Below are 19,358 nucleotides of genomic sequence, written 5' to 3'. Positions count from 1 at the left end.
CTCTGGCAGTAATTGGTCCTGAGGATGTTAGTTGCCGGTTGACGTGATGCACGAGTTCAGTTTTTTGTTGATGGGACACAATGCATTACATCACAGTGTGTAGTGTATTTGGATAATGTTAGGTTTGCAAAAATTCCATTAACTTTCACAAAATTCTCTGGTTCTCCTGCTTATTCCCTGATGATTCTGTGAATCTTCAAAACGGGAATCTTCCAACCAGGGAATTTTGAGACCTTAGTTGATTTTCATGAATGGTATATTTTTCTACCCTGTTCGAGTCATTTTATCTGATGCTCTTATCCAGAGCCAAGTACAGTAGCAATTAGGGTTAAGTGTCTTTCTCCGGGGATTCGAACCAGCGACCGTTCAGTTACTGGCCTAATGATATTTTAACCGTTAGGCTCTGCTATACGACATGCCAGTGTTGCCTACTGTACTGAATTACATGGACATCCAGCAGTACTGTTGGAATCAGACAGACGGCAGCAGAGCTCCATGTTCAGTTTATCACAATACAATTTATTTATTTTTTATATTTTTATTTAACTTGGCAAGTCAATTCTGGAGGTTACAAGACAGAAAAACCCATGTCCAGAGAATACTGAAAAACCATCATGGTTTTCCTTAACCGCCCCAAACCAGACTTGAAATAATGGCATTACAAAATGATCTCGGCTACAATGGGAAATGCAATACATGAATATATTCCAGAAAGATCTGCATTGTAAAAGTTATGGATGCTCGCTTGGACAGTATTCGTCTCTGGAAAAGGATGCTAGACGAGACCACCTAAAAACAGACAGCTTCCTTGAACAAGCATCATTTATTAAATGAGTGATATAACAATGCTCTCTGAAAAGCATGCTGAACAAGCTAAATCGTTTGAATGTGTAGTACAAACCCACATTAATGCAGTCCTCTTCAAAAAGTAAGTACATACATCCCTAAATATGCCCACAGATTTCGTTCGCAAAAAAAGAGGCAGATATATTAGCCATTTACCAATACAAATAAAATAGGTACACAAAACTACAACTGTTCACAAGCACATTGTCTGCTAAGCTTCCGCCAAGTCCTTCTCTTGAAGCCGCCAGAGTGTGTGTGTGTGTGTGTGTGTCTGTGTGTCATCAATTACTTCAGTGTGAGAGTATCTATGGGTAGCATGGGGTGACGCTGCATTTGGAGAGTGCAGACAGGATAGACAGAATTAATCTTGCTGCTGCTGTGTCTCTTTGTGTAGGTGTGTGTGTGTGTGTGTAGTAATTTCAGGCCAAGAAAATATATACACAAACACACTGAGTGTTCCGCAGGTCAGAAGTGAAACATGATTCAGCCGGTGTGTGTGTGTATGAGTCACTGGGTCTTCAAGGAGGAGGATGAGGAAGATCGGTCTGTACCTACTCCCCTTCCTCCCACTCTGTCTCTGGGAATGATGCGCAACTCTGAACCGTGCTTCAGGAACACATTCCCTGGGGGAAAAAAAACAACAGCAGCATCATAAATCGTCTAACGTCAGAGAATAGAAGAAGACAAAACGTTCTCGATAAAGAGACCCCCATCTGAAAACAGTTGATAGTATATATAGTCTTTCCTGGGCATTTCTCTATAAAAACACACATCACCAATCCACAGACACCTCCAGGAGATAAATAAGACGAACTGATAGATTGAGCTACTAAACACAGCAAATGTTGTAAAATATATCAAGTAGTAACATCCCAGAGACTAGTGTTCAAGTACTGACAGATAGTAGTATAGGTTAACGTTAACCTATACTACTAACAATACGGAAGACTACAGTGATTACAGCAGATGGTGAGTACAGGGCACGGTGATTACAGCAGATGGTGAGTACAGGGCACGGTGATTACAGCAGATGGTGAGTACAGGGCACGGTGATTACAGCAGATGGTGGGTACAGGGCACAGTGATTACAGCAGATGGTGGTTACAGGGCACGGTGATTACAGCAGATGGTGGTACAGGGCACGGTGATTACAGCAGATGGTGGTACAGGGCATGGTGAGTACAGGGCGGTGATTACAGGGAGATGGTGGGTACAGGGCACGGTGAGTACAGGGCACGATACAGGGCACGGTGACTACAGGGCACGGTGATTACAGGGCACGGTGACTACAGGGCACGGTGATTACAGCAGATGTGATTACAGGGCACGATGACTACAGGGAACGGTGACTACAGGGAACGGTGACTACAGGGAGACTGGGCACGGGACTACAGGGCACGGTGATTACAGCAGATGGTGATTACAGGGCACGATGACTACAGGGAACGGTGACTACAGGGAACGACTGGTGGTGACTACAGGGCACGGTGACTACAGGGCAGATGGTGGGTCTACAGGGCACAGGGAACGGTGACTACAGGGCAGACTACAGGTGGTGACTAGGGCACGGTGACTACAGGGAACGGTGACTACAGGGAACGGTGATTACAGCAGATGGTGACTACAGGGCACGGTTACAGGGCACGATGACTACAGGGCACGTGATTACAGGGCACGGTGACTACAGGGCACGATGACTACAGGGCACGATGACTACAGGGCACGGTGATTACAGGGCACGGTGATCACAGCAGATGACTACAGGGCACGGTGATTACAGCAGATGGTTATTACAGGGCACGATGACTACAGGGCACGGTGATTACAGGGCACGGTGATTACAGGGCACGGTGATTACAGCAGATGGTGAGTACAGGGCACGGTGATTACAGCAGATGGTTATTACAGGGCACGATGACTACAGGGAACGATGACTACAGGGAACGGTGACTACAGGGAACGGTGACTACAGGGCACGGTGACTACAGGGCACGGTGATTACAGCAGATTGTGATTACAGGGCACGATGACTACAGGGAACGGTGATTACAGCAGATGGTGACTACAGGGCACGGTGACTACAGGGCACGGTGACTACAGGGCACGTGATTACAGGGCACGGTGACTACAGGGAACGGTGACTACAGGGAACGGTGATTACAGCAGATGGTGACTACAGGGCACGGTGAGTACAGGGCACGATGACTACAGGGCACGTGATTACAGGGCACGGTGAGTACAGGGCACGATGACTACAGGGCACGTGATTACAGGGCACGGTGACTACAGGGCACGATGACTACAGGGCACGGTGATTACAGGGCACGGTGATTACAGCAGATGGTGAGTACAGGGCACGGTGATTACAGCAGATGGTTATTACAGGGCACGATGACTACAGGGCACGGTGATTACAGCAGATGGTGACTACAGGGCACGGTGACTACAGGGCACAGTGATTACAGCAGATGGTGAGTACAGGGCACGGTGATTACAGCAGATGGTGAGTACAGGGCACGGTGATTACAGCAGATGGTGAGTACAGGGCACGGTGATTACAGCAGATGGTGAATACAGGGCACGGTGATTACAGCAGATGGTGAGTACAGGGCACGGTGATTACAGCAGATGGTGGGTACAGGGCACGGTGATTACAGCAGATGGTGGGTACAGGGCACGGTGATTACAGCAGATGGTGGTACAGGGCATGGTGATTACAGGGAACAGTGATTACAGGGAACGGTGAGTACAGGGAACGGTGAGTACAGGGAACGGTGACTACAGGGCACGGTGATTACAGGGCACGGTGATTACAGTGCACGGTGATTACAGGGCACGGTGACTACAGGGCACGGTGACTACAGGGCACGGTGATTACAGCAGATTGTGATTACAGGGCACGATGACTACAGGGAACGATGACTACAGGGAACGGTGACTACAGGGAACGGTGACTACAGGGAACGGTGACTACAGGGAACGGTGACTACAGGGAACGGTGACTACAGGGAACGGTGACTACAGGGAACGGTGACTACAGGGAACGGTGACTACAGGGAACGGTGACTACAGGGAACGGTGATTACAGCAGATGGTGACTACAGGGCACGATGAGTACAGGGCACGATGACTACAGGGAACGGTGACTACAGGGAACGGTGACTACAGGGCACGATGACTACAGGGCACGGTGATTACAGGGCACAGTGATTACAGGGCACGGTGATTACAGCAGATGGTGAGTACAGGGCACGGTGATTACAGCAGATGGTTATTACAGGGCACGATGACTACAGGGCACGGTGATTACAGCAGATGGTGACTACTGGGCACGGTGACTACAGGGCACAGTGACTACAGGGCACGGTGATTACAGCAGATGGTGAGTACAGGGCACGATGACTACAGGGCATGTGATTACAGGGCACAGTGATTACAGCAGATGGTGACTACAGGGCACGCTGATTACAGGGCACGGTGACTACAGGGCACGGTGACTACAGGGCACGGTGTTTACAGGGCACGATGACTACAGGGCACGATGACTACAGGGCACAGTGATTACAGCAGATGGTGAGTACAGGGCACGGTGATTACAGCAGATGGTGAGTACAGGGCACGGTGATTACAGCAGATGGTGAGTACAGGGCACGGTGATTACAGCAGATGGTGAGTACAGGGCACGGTGATTACAGCAGATGGTGAGTACAGGGCACGGTGATTACAGCAGATGGTGGGTACAGGGCACGGTGATTACAGCAGATGGTGGTACAGGGCATGGTGATTACAGGGCACGGTGATTACAGGGAACGGTGAGTACAGGGAACGGTGAGTACAGGGAGATGGTGAGTACAGGGAACGGTGACTACAGGGCACGGTGATTACAGGGCACGGTGATTACAGGGCACGGTGACTACAGGGCACGGTGATTACAGCAGATGGATTACAGGGCACGATGACTACAGGGAACGCTACAGGGAACGGTGATTACAGCAGATGGTGATGACTACAGGGCATGACTACAGGGAACGGTGACTACAGGGCACGGTGACTACAGGGCACGGTGACTACAGGGAACGGTGACTACAGGGAACGGTGACTACAGGGAACGGTGACTACAGGGCACGGTGTCTACAGGGACTGTCTACAGGGAACGGTGTCTACAGGGAACGGTGTCTACAGGGACGGTGTCTACAGGGAACGGTGACTACAGGGAACGGTGACTACAGGGAACGGTGACTACAGGGCACGGTGACTACAGGGAACGGTGACTACAGGGCACGGTGATTACAGCAGATGGTGACTACAGGGCACGATGATTACAGCAGATGACTGACAGGGCACGTGATTACAGGGCACGGTGATTACAGTGAAGGTGACTACAGGTGAGACTACAGGGAACGGTGACTACAGGGAACAGATGGGAACGGTGACTACAGGGAACGGTGACTACAGGGCACGTGATTACAGGGCAGATGGTTACAGGGCAGTGATTACAGGGCACGGTGATTACAGCAGATGGTGAGTACAGGGCACGGTGATTACAGCAGATGGTGGAACAGGGCACGATGACTACAGGGCACGGTGATTACAGCAGATGGTGACTACAGGGCACGGTGACTACAGGGCACGGTGATTACAGGTGGTGAGTACAGGGCACGATGACTACAGGGCATGTGATTACAGGGCACGGTGATTACAGCAGATGGTGACTACAGGGCACGGTGATTACAGGGCACGGTGACTACAGGGCACGGTGACTACAGGGCACGGTGACTACAGGGCACGGTGTGATTACAGTGCACGATGACTACAGGGCACGATGACTACAGGGCACAGTGATTACAGCAGATGGTGCTACAGGGCACGGTGATTACAGGGCACGATGACTACAGGGCACGGTGATTACAGCAGATGGTGACTACAGGGCACGGTGATTACAGGGCACGATGACTACAGGGCACGGTGACTACAGGGCACGGTGATCACAGCAGATGGTGTGTACAGGGAACGGTGATTACAGGGAACGATGATTAGAGGGCACAGTGATTACAGGGCACGATGACTACAGCAGATGGTGAGTACAGGGCACGGTGACTACAGCAGATGGTGATTACAGGGAACGGTGATCACAGGGCACGATGATTAGAGGGCACGGTGATTACAGGGCACGATGATTACAGGGCACGGTGATTACAGGGCACGGTGATTACAGAAGATGGTGACTACAGGGCACGGTGATTACAGGGCACGGTGACTACAGGGCACGGTGACTACAGGGCACGGTGACTACAGGGCACGGTGACTACAGGGCACGGTGACTACAGGACACAGTGACTACAGGACACGGTGACTACAGGACACGGTGACTACAGGACACGGTGACTACAGGACACGGTGACTACAGGGCACGATGACTACAGGACACGGTGACTACAGGGCACGATGACTACAGGGCACGATGACTACAGGGCACGATGAGTACAGGGCACGATGAGTACAGGGCACGATGAGTACAGGGCACGATGAGTACAGGGCACGGTGACTACAGGGCACGGTGATTACAGGGCACGGTGATTACAGGGCACGATCACAGCAGATGGTGTGTACAGGGCACGGTGATTACAGGGAACGATGATTAGAGGGCACAGTGATTACAGGGCACGATGACTACAGGGCACGATGACTACAGGGCACGATGACTACAGGGCACAGTGATTACAGCAGATGGTGCTACAGGGCACGGTGATTACAGGGCACGATGACTACAGGGCACGGTGATTACAGCAGATGGTGACTACAGGGCACGTGATTACAGGGCACGATGACTACAGGGCACAGTGATTACAGCAGATGGTGAGTACAGGGCACGATGACTACAGGGCACGGTGACTACAGGGCACGGTGATCACAGCAGATGGTGTGTACAGGGAACGGTGATTACAGGGAACGATGACTACAGGGCACGATGACTAAAGCAGATGGTGTGTACAGGGAATGGTGATTACAGGGAACGATGACTACAGGGCACGATGACTACAGCAGATGGTGAGTACAGGGCACGGTGACTACAGCAGATGGTGATTACAGGGAACGGTGATCACAGGGCACGATGATTACAGGGCACGGTGATTACAGGGAACGGTGATCACAGGGAACGGTGATCACAGGGCACGGTGATCACAGGGCACGGTGACTACAGCAGATGGTGAGTACAGGGCACGATGACTACAGGGCACGGTGATCACAGCAGATGGTGTGTACAGGGCACGATGACTACAGGGCACTGTGACTACAGCAGATGGTGAGTACAGGGCACGATGACTACAGGGCACGGTGACTACAGCAGATGGTGAGTACAGGGCACGATGACTACAGGGCACGGTGATCACAGCAGATGGTGTGTACAGGGCACGATGACTACAGGGCACGATCACAGCAGATGGTGTACAGGGCACGATGACTACAGGGCACTGTGATCACAGCAGATGGTGAGTACAGGGCACGATGACTACAGGGCACGGTGACTACAGCAGATGGTGATTACAGGGCACGATGACTACAGGGCACGGTGACTACAGCAGATGGTGAGTACAGGGCACGATGACTACAGGGCACGGTGATCACAGCAGATGGTGTGTACAGGGCACGATGACTACAGGGCACGGTGATCACAGCAGATGGTGTGTACAGGGCACGATGACTACAGGGCACGGTGAATACAGCAGATGGTAATTACAGGGCACTGTGATTATAGCAGATGGTGAGTACAGGGCACGGTGACTAGAGGGCACGGTGATTACAGGGCACGGTGACTAGAGGGCACGGTGACTACAGGGCACGGTGACTAGAGGGCACGGTGACTACAGGGCACGGTGACTAGAGGGCACGGTGACTAGAGGGCACAGTGATTACAGGGCACGGTGACTAGAGGGCACGGTGACTACAGGGCACGGTGACTAGAGGGCACAGGATTACAGACTGAGAGGGCACGGTGACTACAGGGCACGGTGACTAGAGGGCACAGGATTACAGGGCACGGTGACTAGAGGGCACGGTGACTACAGGGCACGGTGACTACAGGGCACGGTGACTACAGGGCACGGTGACTACAGGGCACGGTGACTACAGGGCACGGTGACTAGAGGGCACGGTGACTAGAGGGCACGGTGACTAGAGGGCACGGTGACTACAGGGCATACTAATCGGGCGATGTCACAAAGTGATGTGCAGAAACATGGTGGCTAGGAAAAACTCCCTAGAAAAGGCAGGAAACTAGGAAGAAACCTAGAGAGGAACCAGGCTGATGGTGTTCAAAAGTTCATAGATGATCAACAGGGTTAAATAATAATAATCACAGTGGTTGTAAGGGTGCAACAGGTCAGCACCTCAGGAGTAAATGTCAGATGGCTTTTCAATGCCGAGCAGGGCTCTATGTGTAACATGAGCCACAAATTAACACTCTGTCATACCCCTTCACATCGACTCAGTACTGGTACTCCCGTGTATATAGCCAAGTTAGAGTTCCTCATTGTGCATTTATTATTACATGTTATTATTTCTCAATTGTTCTTTGTCTCTGAATTGTTGAGCAGAGTTGCAAAGAAAAAGCCATATCTCGGACTGGCCAGTAAAAATAAAATATTAAGATGGGCAAAACAACACAGACACTGAACAGAGATACTCTGCCTAGAAGGCCAGCATCCCGGAGTCGCCTCTTCACTGTTGACGTTAAGTCTTGTGTTTTGTGGGTACTATTTAATGAAGCTGCCTGTTGAGGATTTGTGAGGAGTCTGTTTCTCAAACTAGACACTCTAATATACTTATCCTCTTGCTCAGTTGTGCACCGGGGCCTCCCACTCCTGTTTCTATTCTGGTTAGGGCCAGTTTGCGCTGTTCTGTGAAGGGAGCAGTACACAGCGTTGTATGAGATCTTCAGTTTCTTGGCAATTTCTCGCATGGAATAACCTTTATTTCTCAGAAGAAGAATAGGCTGACAAGTTTCAAAAGAAAGGTCTTTGTTTCTGGCCATTTTGAGCCTGTAATCAAACCCACAAATGCTCCAGATACTCAACTAGTCTAAAGAAGGCCAGTTTTATTGCTTCTTTAATCAGAACAGTTTTCAGCTATACTAACATAATTACAAAAGGGTTTTCTAATGATCAATTAGTCTTTTAAAATTATAATCTTGGATTAGCTAACACAACTCAGTGATGGTTGCTGATAAATGGGCCTCTGTACGCCCATGTAGATATTCCATTAAAAAAAAAAAAATCTGGCATTTCCAGCTAAAATAGTAATTTACAACATTAACAATGTCTACACTGTATTTCTGATCAATTTGATGTAATTTAATGGACAAAAAATGAGCTTTTCTTTAAAAAACAAAGAAGTTTCTAAGTGATCCCAAACTCTTGAATGTTAGTGTGTATATATATTGTGGCAGATGGCAAATGGCAGGGAGAGGTGAGGGGAGTGGTTATTGAGGGGAGATATCTTGCAGCCCACTGGCTCCACCCCCAATCCTTATATGGACTTCCTGCCCCAACGAGGCAAGGCTGTGCCTTGTTAAGGCAGGGAGTGCTTGGGGATAATGGAGGAAGCAGCCTGCACAAGGGGGCAGAGTAATTAGAGAGCAACGTGCGTTATGAAGAGCGGGAAAGAAAATCCTACATGACATGTTTTATTGTGAACATGTTTTTCAGAAATTGTTGCAATGGTATTAAAAATTTAAAAAAACAAATACCTTATTTTACATAAGTATTTCAGACCCTTTGCTATGAGACTTGAAATTGAGCTCAGATGCATCCTGCTTCCATTAATCATCCTTGAGACATTTCAACCACTTGATTGGAGTCCACCTGTGGCAAAGTCAATTGCTTAGACATGATTTGGAAAGGCACAGACCGGTCTATATAAAGTCCCACAGTTGACAGTGCATGTCAGAGTAAAAAACAGGGATTGAAGGAATTGTCCATAGAGCTCCCAGACAGGATTGTGTCGAGGCACAGATCTTGGGAAGGGTGCAAAAACATGTCTTCAGCATTAACCTGTTTGGGCTAGGGGGCAGCATTTTCACTTTTGGATGAATAGCATGCCCAGAGTGAACTGCCTCATACTCGGCCCCAGATGCTAATATATGCATATAATTATTAGTATTGAACAGAAATCACTCTGAAGTTTCTAAAACTGTTTGAATGATGTCTGTGAGTACAACAGAACTCACATGGCAGGCAAAAACCTGAGAAAACAATCCAAACAGGAAGGGGGAAATCTGACGTTTGTAGTTTTAAAACTCAGCCCCTATTGAAGATAGTGGGATATTGGTTATGTTGCACTTCCTAAGGCTTCCACTAGATGTCAACCATCTTTAGAAACTTGCTTGATGATTCTACTATGAAGGGGGGTTAAATGAGAGGGGAATGAGTCAGAGGTCTGGCAGTAGCCTCAAGCCCAGTCACACGCATTCAAGAGGTAGCTCTCGTTCCATTGCTTTTCTACAGACAATGGAATTCTCCGGTTGACATCCTAAAGTTTGATTCTATACTTCGTTTGACATGTTTCTACGAAAAGTAATATAGCTTTTTGAAATTTTCGTCAGAACTTTCCGCTGGAAGTTGCACGCGCGTTTCGATTTGTTTACCATACGCCCTAACAAAAGGAGGTATATGGACATAAATTATGAACTTTATCAAACAAGATTCCTGTGAGTGCATTCTGATGAAGATCAAAGGTAAATTAATATCCGCAACATGGCAGAGATTTATTTTGGCTGGTTTGGGCTCTGAGCTCCGTACTCAGATTATTGCATGGTATGCTTTTCCCGTAAAGTTTTTTTGAAATCTGACACAGCAGTTGCATTAAGGTGAAGTTTATCTAAAGTTCCATGTATAACACTTGAATTTTCATCAACATTTAAAATGAGTATTTCTGTGAATTGATGTGGCTCTCTGCAAAATCACTGCATGTTTTGGAAGCAAAACATTACTGAACGTAACACGCCGATGTAAAATGAGATTTTTGGATATAAATATGCACTTTATCGAACAAAACATACATGTATTGTGTAACATGAAGTCCTATGAGTGTCATCTGATGAAGATCATCAAAGGTTAGTGATTAATTTAATCTCTATTTGTGCTTTTTGTGACTCCTCTCTTTGGCTGGAAAATGGCTGTGTTTTTCTGTGACTTGGTGGTGACCAAACATAATCGTTTGTGGAGCTTTAGCTGTAAAGCCTTTTTTTAAATCAGACACTGTGGCTGGATTAACGAGAATTTTATCTTTAAAATAGTGCCTAATACTTGTATTTTTGAGAAATTTGATTTATGAGATTTCTGTTGATTTATATTTGGCGCGCTGCAATTTCATTGGCTGTTAGCGGAACGGAACCCCGTTCCCAGACAGCTTAAAGGGCCAGGGTGGTGACCAAGAACCCAATGGTCACTGACATTCCTCTGTGGAAATGGGAGAACCTTCCAGAAAGAAAACCATCTCTGCAGCACTCCACCAAATCAGGCCTTTATGGTAGATTGGTCAGACAGAAGCTACTCCTCAGTAAAAAGCACATGACAGCTTGCTTGGAGTTTACCAAAATACACCTAAAGACTCTCAGACCATGAGAAACAAGATTCTCTGGTCTGATGAAACTAAGAGACCACTTTGGCCGGAATTCCAAGCGTCATGTTTGGAGGAAACCTGGCACCATCCCTATGGTGAAGCATGGTTGTGTTAGCATCATGCTGTGAGATGTTTTTCAGCAGCAGGGACTGGGAGACTAGTCAGGATCGAGGGAAAGATGAAAGGAGCAAAGTAGATCCTTGATGAAAACCTGCTCAGGACCTCAGACCGGGGCGAAGGACTTTCCAATAAGACAACGACCCTAAGCACACAGCCAAGACAATGCAGCAGTGGCTTCGGGACAAGTCTCTGAATGTCCTTGAGTGGCCCAGCCAGAGCCCGGACTTGAACCCGATCGAACATCTCTGGAGAGACCTGAAAATAGCTGTGCAGCAACACTCCCCATCCAACTTCACAGAGCTTGAGAGGATCTGCAGAGAAGAATGAGAGAATCTCCCCAAATACAGGTGTGCCAAGCTTGTAGTGTCATACCTAAGAAAACGCGATGCTGTAATCGATGCCGAAAGGTGCTTAATAAACAAAGTACTGAGTAAAGGGTCTGAATACTTATGTAAATATGATTTCATTTTTTTCTTTGTAATAACTTAGTAAAAGTTTATAAAAAACAGTTTTTTGCTTTGTCATTATGGGGTATTGTGTGTAGATTGAGGGAACAATACAATTTAATGAATTTTAGAATGAGGTTGTCTGAAGTCAGATTTTTTTTTTTTTTAATATATGATTATTTTTTAAATAGATGATTTCAAATTTGCCATATTTTTCCAAATTTGTGTCTTGTTTTAAATGCCACCCTTCAGCTACATTCAACCTCTCTGAACACCAGTTTTGATTTCTATTTGCCATATTTTTTCCAAATTTGTATCTTGTTTTAAATGCCACCCTTCAGCTACATTCAACCTCTCTGAACACCAGTTTTGATTTCTATTTGCCATATTTTTTCCAAATTTGTATCTTGTTTTAAATGCCACCCTTCAGCTACATTCAACCTCTCTGAACACCAGTTTTGATTTCTATTTGCAAATATTTTTTCAATTGTGCTGTGAGGTTTCACGACAGTTCTAAACTTTTCTATTCTCAGTTTCTACAGACTCCAAATGAAAAAGATACACATTCAGAGTATAAATTGATTGATTGACTATGACGTTTTCAAAATCACCCAGCAGTGCTATTTGCAGAGTTACCTCCAGGTAAATGTTGCAATTCTTCAGATAATTCCTGAACCTGCAATCAAAGCCAAGCCACATCTGGACGGTACCAAAACATATGATCTAATGATTCTGCAAAATCTGCAGAGCTGGGATGGTTCTTTCCCCAATATACATTTATATTGGTAGCAATAATTTTGTATAATAATTTAAATTGAAAAACTAGTCGTTTTGTGTAATCGGTACATTGAAAAGCTCTTTCCAACTATTTTGCGATCTATTTGGCATGGCTGTATATTTTTTGGTCCTTAAATGAAAATAGTATACTTTTTTTGGTCTTTATTGCAGACAGACTTGTTCCTTACTTTCTCCCCCTTCCACTTGCCTCTTGCAAACAACACGACAATGTAAAAGTTGTATTGTTTTGTGGTCCAATACATAACATAGTACACTTCACATCATTTGGTTGTAATCCATAGAGGTTAGAACAAGTATCTAGATCATCTATGAGGCTGTGGAGGGATCCACATTGTGGATTTAAAAGAAAACACGAATCAGATTTATAGCCCTTTGAAAATTGTTGGATCTGATTTTAATAGAGAACATTTCGATGGCCATTATAAATAGATATGCCGATAGTGGACAACCTTGTTTTACTCCACTTGAGGGTTTAATACTTTGAGATGTAGCCATTATTTAATATTTTACAAGAGACTCTCCAAAATTGAAATATTCCAGGCATTTTTATATACATTCCAGTCGTACTGTAACCCTTGTGTGGTGTTCGGGTCTGTGGGACCCATTTCAAATGTTCGCGAAGACTAATTGGCCTTGGCTCATTTGTGAAGAACATGTAAAATAACACATTTTCATTGTGCACCCCCTACACATTTATATTACATATGTGGTGTTCGGGTCCACTCGACCCGGTTAATAAAAGTCTGGTAAAGTGTGTACGTGAAAACAAGTAAAAATTAAACCAACATTTTTTGCTGTGTGCCTTCACTCGGTCTTCCTCCTCCCTGGGCCTGCTGTTTCAACATAGCACCAAGAACCGGTCTGTCTCCAACTTTTCTCGCACTCTTTACCCTTTGTAATTGTGTGGAACTACACAATGTCTTGCGGGAACCTGCACAATGTGATTACAATACGCTGTGGCAAAATACAGATTTTTTTTTTTTTAACACTCTACTACCGAAGCCAAATTGCAAATAAATAGCTTTGCATGTGTGGTTCCTTACCACATTCAATCAGTATGGCAAAAATAATCTCTGCTCAGAGGGCCTTAGAAAATGTTGGATTTTTTTGCAGAGAGAAGCTGGTTTGGAAGAAGCGTCTTCCACTATGGAAGATGAAGAATTTTCTGAATATGAGGATCATGTCTGTCAATTCGGAGTCTGACAGTGAGTTGGAAGAAGGTAAGATTGACCCTCAGCCAGATCTAGGACCAGCCCATCAGCAACCAGCTCAGCAGCAGCATGCAGGAAGAGAAATATGGATGTCAAAAAATTGTGAAATTGAATGGTCTTCTTGCCCAAGGAATGAGCCCCCCAACATGGCTGCCAATGTGATAAGGATGCAACCAGGGACAACGCAGATGGTGGTTACTCATGTGTAGGACATAGTCTTCTTTTCAACTGTTCATCCCAGGCGCCATCCAGAAAACCATTCTGTACTGCACTAATTTGGAGGGAAGAAGTGTTTTTGGAGAGATGGAAGGAGATGGACCAAACTCATTTACATGCATACTTTGGGGTTCTTATCCTTGCTGGTGTTTTCAGGTCCAATGGGGGAATCCACAGAATCCCTGTGGGATGCAGAAACTGGTAGAACACTTTTCAGTGAAACAATGTCTCTGGATAACTTCTACATTATTTCCAGGATCATCAGCTTGGATAATTGAGACACCAGACCAGCTCGGTAGCAGAGAGACAAGCTAGCTGCAATCAGGTCAGTGCAGAGAGACAAGCTAGCTGCAATCAGGTCAGTGCAGAGAGACAAGCTAGCTGCAATCAGGTCAGTGCAGAGAGACAAGCTAGCTGCAATCAGGTCAGTGCAGAGAGACAAGCTAGCTGCAATCAGGTCAGTGCAGAGAGACAAGCTAGCTGCAATCAGGTCAGTGTGGGACAAGTTGGTGGACCGCCTTACTCTGTTTTACAACCCTGGGCCCAACGTTACTGTTGATGAGCAGCTTATGCCATATATGGGCTGCTGCCCATTCAGACAGTACATACCGTCTAAACCTGCAAAATATGGAAACAAGATCTGGGCTGCCTGTGATGCTGCTTCATCATATGTGTGGAACTTGCAAGTGTATGGAGGAGCTCCTAAGCAGAATCAAGGGATGCGGTTTGTACTCAACGTGACACAGGGACTCTGTGGCCACAACATCACATGATAACTTTTTTATTTCGCACAAGCTGGGACAGGAGCTCCTCAAGAGGAAGCTGGGACAGGAGCTCCTCAAGAGGAAGCTGGGACAGGAGCTCCTCAAGAGGAAGCTGGGACAGTGCCAGCTGTTGAATACACGGAACAGGCCTTTCAATTCCTCTAAGTTTGTGTTCACGGCCGACACGTCCCCAGTGTCCTACGTGCCAAAGAAAGGCACAAATGGGGTACTCGAGTACGCTGTATAGGGATGGGAGAATCTGTGGACAGGAACATTTTAAAAAATGAAATCACAATGGATTACAACGCCACAAAAGGAGGGGTGGACAATTTAGACAAGCTGGTGACTGGCTACAACTGCCAAAGAAGGACCCTACGCTGGCCACTTGATATCTCTGCGTTCAACACGTTAGTCATCTGGATGGCGTTGAACCCAGATTGGAACAGAGGGAAGCTCCAGAAGAGATGGATCTTTCGAGGTGATGGGCAAAACATTGGTAAGACCTTAAATCCAGAGGAGGTGTCATATCCCAAAGACCCCAGCTTCTGCAGCCATCGTGAGGAGGGTTCAGGAGGATGCTGGACTCCCATGCACCTGACCCACAGAACCAACAACTCCAATACCGAAAGTGTGATGTTGTTGCATGTGTGTGTGTGTGTGTGTCTGAATCTCCTACCTTGGCCTGCTATAACTATATACAGTGCCTTGCGAAAGTATTCGGCCCCCTTGAACTTTGCGACCTTTTGCCACATTTCAGGCTTCAAACATAAAGATATAAAACTGTATTTTTTTGTGACGAATCAACAACAAGTGGGACACAATCATGAAGTGGAACGACATTTATTGGATATTTCAAACTTTTTTAACAAATCAAAAATTTAAAAATTGGGCGTGCAAAATTATTCAGCCCCTTTACTTTCAGTACAGCAAACTCTCTCCAGAAGTTCAGTGAGGATCTCTGAATGATCCAATGTTGACCTAAATGACTAATGATGATAAATACAATCCACCTGTGTGTAATCAAGTCTCCGTATAAATGCACCTGCACTGTGATAGTCTCAGAGGTCCGTTAAAAGCGCAGAGAGCATCATGAAGAACAAGGAACACACCAGGCAGGTCCGAGATACTGTTGTGAAGAAGTTTAAAGCCGGATTTGGATACAAAAAGATTTCCCAAGCTTTAAACATCCCAAGGAGCACTGTGCAAGCGATAATATTGAAATGGAAGGAGTATCAGACCACTGCAAATCTACCAAGACCTGGCCGTCCCTCTAAACTTCCAGCTCATACAAGGAGAAGACTGATCAGAGATGCAGCCAAGAGGCCCATGATCACTCTGGATGAACTGCAGAGATCTACAGCTGAGGTTGGAGACTCTGTCTATAGGACAACAATCAGTCGTATATTGCACAAATCTGGCCTTTATGGAAGAGTGGCAAGAAGAAAGCCATTTCTTAAAGATATCCATAAAAAGTGTTGTTTAAAGTTTGCCACAAGCCACCTGGGAGACACACCAAAAATGTGGAAGAAGGTGCTCTGGTCAGATGAAACCAAAATTGAACTTTTTGGCAACAATGCAAAACGTTATGTTTGGCGTAAAAGCAACACAGCTCATCACCCTATCACCCTCATCACCCTATCCCCACTGTCAAACATGGTGGTGGCAGCATCATGGTTTGGGCCTGCTTTTCTTCAGCAGGGACAGGGAAGATGGTTAAAATTGATGGGAAGATGGATGGAGCCAAATACAGGACCATTCTGGAAGAAAACCTGATGGAGTCTGCAAAAGACCTGAGACTGGGACGGAGATTTGTCTTCCAACAAGACAATGATCCAAAACATAAAGCAAAATCTACAATGGAATGGTTCAAAAATAAAACATATCCAGGTGTTACAATGGCCAAGTCAAAGTCCAGACCTGAATCCAATCGAGAATCTGTGGAAAGAACTGAAAACTGCTGTTCACAAATGCTCTCCATCCAACCTCACTGAGCTCGAGCTGTTTTGCAAGGAGGAATGGGAAAAAATGTCAGTCTCTCGATGTGCAAAACTGATAGAGACATACCCCAAGCGACTTACAGCTGTAATCGCAGCAAAAGGTGGCGCTACAAAGTATTAACTTAAGGGGGCTGAATAATTTTGCATGCCCAATTTTTCAGTTTTTGATTTGTTAACAAAGTTTGAAATATCCAATAAATGTCGTTCCACTTCATGATTGTGTCCCACTTGTTGTTGATTCTTCACAAAAAATACAGTTTTATATCTTTATATTTGAAGCCTGAAATGTGGCAAAAGGTCGCAAAGTTCAAGGGGGCCGAATACTTTCGCAAGGCACTGTATGTGAGTGAGATGCCAGTCAAATTCTTGAACAAAGTGTTTTCATCATTCTAGATTGCAGCCGGTAGCGACAAGAAGAGGCGCAACGATGTGTGTGGACCAAAGAAATACATGCAAATACATTGCAACACAGACTGTACAACTCTGTCCCTCATGTGGTGTGTACACCAACCTAAATGTGTGTTCATTTGCATAAAATGCTGTATGTAAAATGTGTTCAGTTCAAAGCAAAAAACATCAGTGATGAAAACCTTGTTTCATTGATATTTGGTCAAGATAAACATGATTTAAATCCATCCATGTCTTAACTACAATTGATTTGTTTACAAAAATCACATTTTATAAAAAATTTAAATAATCTAGCAGAGGTAAAGGACAGATATTAACCATGAATACTGTCTATATTAACCATGTGTGCTGTCTATATTAACCACGTACAGTTGAAGTCAGAAGTTTACATACACCTTAGCCAACTACATTTCAACTCAGTTTCTGACAATTCCTGACATTTAATCATAGTAAAAATTCGGTCAGTTAGGATCACCACTTTATTTTAAGAACGTGAAATGTCAGAATAATAGTAGAGAATGATTTATTTCAGCTTTTATTTCTTTCATCACATTCCCAGTGGGTCAGAAGTTTACATACCTTCAATTACTATTTGTTAGCATTGCCTTTAAATACTTTAACTTGGGCCAAACGTCTCGGGTAGCCTTCCACAAGCTTCCCACAATAAGTTGGGTGAATTTTGGCCCATCCTCCTGACAGAGCTGGTGTAACTGAGTCAGGTTTGTAGGCCTCCTTGCTCGCACACGCTTTTTCAGTTCTGCCCACAAATGTTCTATAGGTTTGAGGTGATGGCCACTCCAATACCTTGACTTTGTTGTCCTTAAGCCATTTTGCCACAACTTTGGAAGTACGCTTGGGGTCATTGTCCATTTGGAAGACCCATTTGCAACCAAGCTTTAACTTCCTGACTGATGTCTTGAGATGTTGCTTCAATATATCCACATAATTTTCCTTCTCATGATTCCATCTATTTTGTGAAGTACACCAGTCCCTCTTGCAGCAAATCACCCCAGCCATCCTACAATCTAAGCTTGATGCCCTCAATCTCACACAAATTATCAAACAACACTACCAGGTACCACCCCAAAGCCGTAAACACGGGCACCCTCATAGATATCATCCTAACCAACTTGCCCTCTAAATACACCTCTGCTGTTTTCAACCAGGATCTCAGCGATCACTGCCTCATTGCCTGCATCCGTAATGGGTCATAGGTCAAACGATCTAAAACGCTCCCTGAAAAACTTCAGAGAGCAGGCCTTTCTAATCAACCTGGCCGGGGTATCCTGGAAGGATATTGAACTCCTCCCATCAGTAGAGGATGCCTGTTTTTTTATGCCTTCCTCACCATCTTAAATAAGCATGACCCATTCAAGAAATTTAGAACCAGGAACAGATATCGTCCTTGGTTCTCTCCAGACCTGACTGCCCTTAACCAACACAAAAACATGCTATGGCGTTCTGCATTAGCATCGAACAGCCCCTGTGATATGCAACTTTTCAGGGAAGCTAGAAACCAATATACACAGGCAGTTAGAAAAGCCAAGGCTAGCTTTTTCAAGCAGAATTTTGCTTCCTGCAAGACAAACTCTAAAAAGTTCTGGGACACAGTAAAGTCCATGGAGAATAAGAACACCTCCTCCCAGCTGCCCACTGCACTGAGGATAGGAAACACTGTCACCACCAATAAATCCACTATAATTGAGAATTTCAATAAGCATTTTTCTACAGCTGGCCATGCTTTCCACCTGGCTACCCCTACCCCGGTCAACAGCACTGCACCCCCCCCAAAGAAACTCGCTCAAGCCTTCCCCATTTCTCCTTCTCCCAAATCCAGTCAGCTGATGTTCTGAAAGAACTGCAAAATCTGGACCACTACAAATCAGCCGGGCTAGACAATCTGGACCCTTTCTTTCTAAAATGTTCTGCCAA

General features: G+C 45.7%; 1 protein-coding gene across 1 annotated transcript in view; it reads right to left on the bottom strand.

Moving 5' to 3' along the window:
- Positions 1 to 498: 498 nt before the first annotated feature.
- ufm1 (ubiquitin-fold modifier 1) overlaps positions 499 to 19,358 on the bottom strand; it is a 40,388-nt gene continuing 21,528 nt past the window's right edge. The window contains exon 6 of the mRNA XM_042311292.1: positions 499 to 1,469. Within this exon, the coding sequence (XP_042167226.1) occupies positions 1,354 to 1,469 (116 nt within the window). The 3' untranslated portion in view covers positions 499 to 1,353. The remainder of the gene's footprint in view (positions 1,470 to 19,358) is intronic.

The sequence above is a fragment of the Oncorhynchus tshawytscha genome, linkage group LG33 (assembly GCF_018296145.1).
Source record: "Oncorhynchus tshawytscha isolate Ot180627B linkage group LG33, Otsh_v2.0, whole genome shotgun sequence".
NCBI classification, from domain to species: Eukaryota; Metazoa; Chordata; class Actinopteri; order Salmoniformes; family Salmonidae; genus Oncorhynchus; species Oncorhynchus tshawytscha.
Note: the sequence above shows the minus strand (reverse complement) of the source record. Positions and strands in the feature narration are given on the sequence as shown.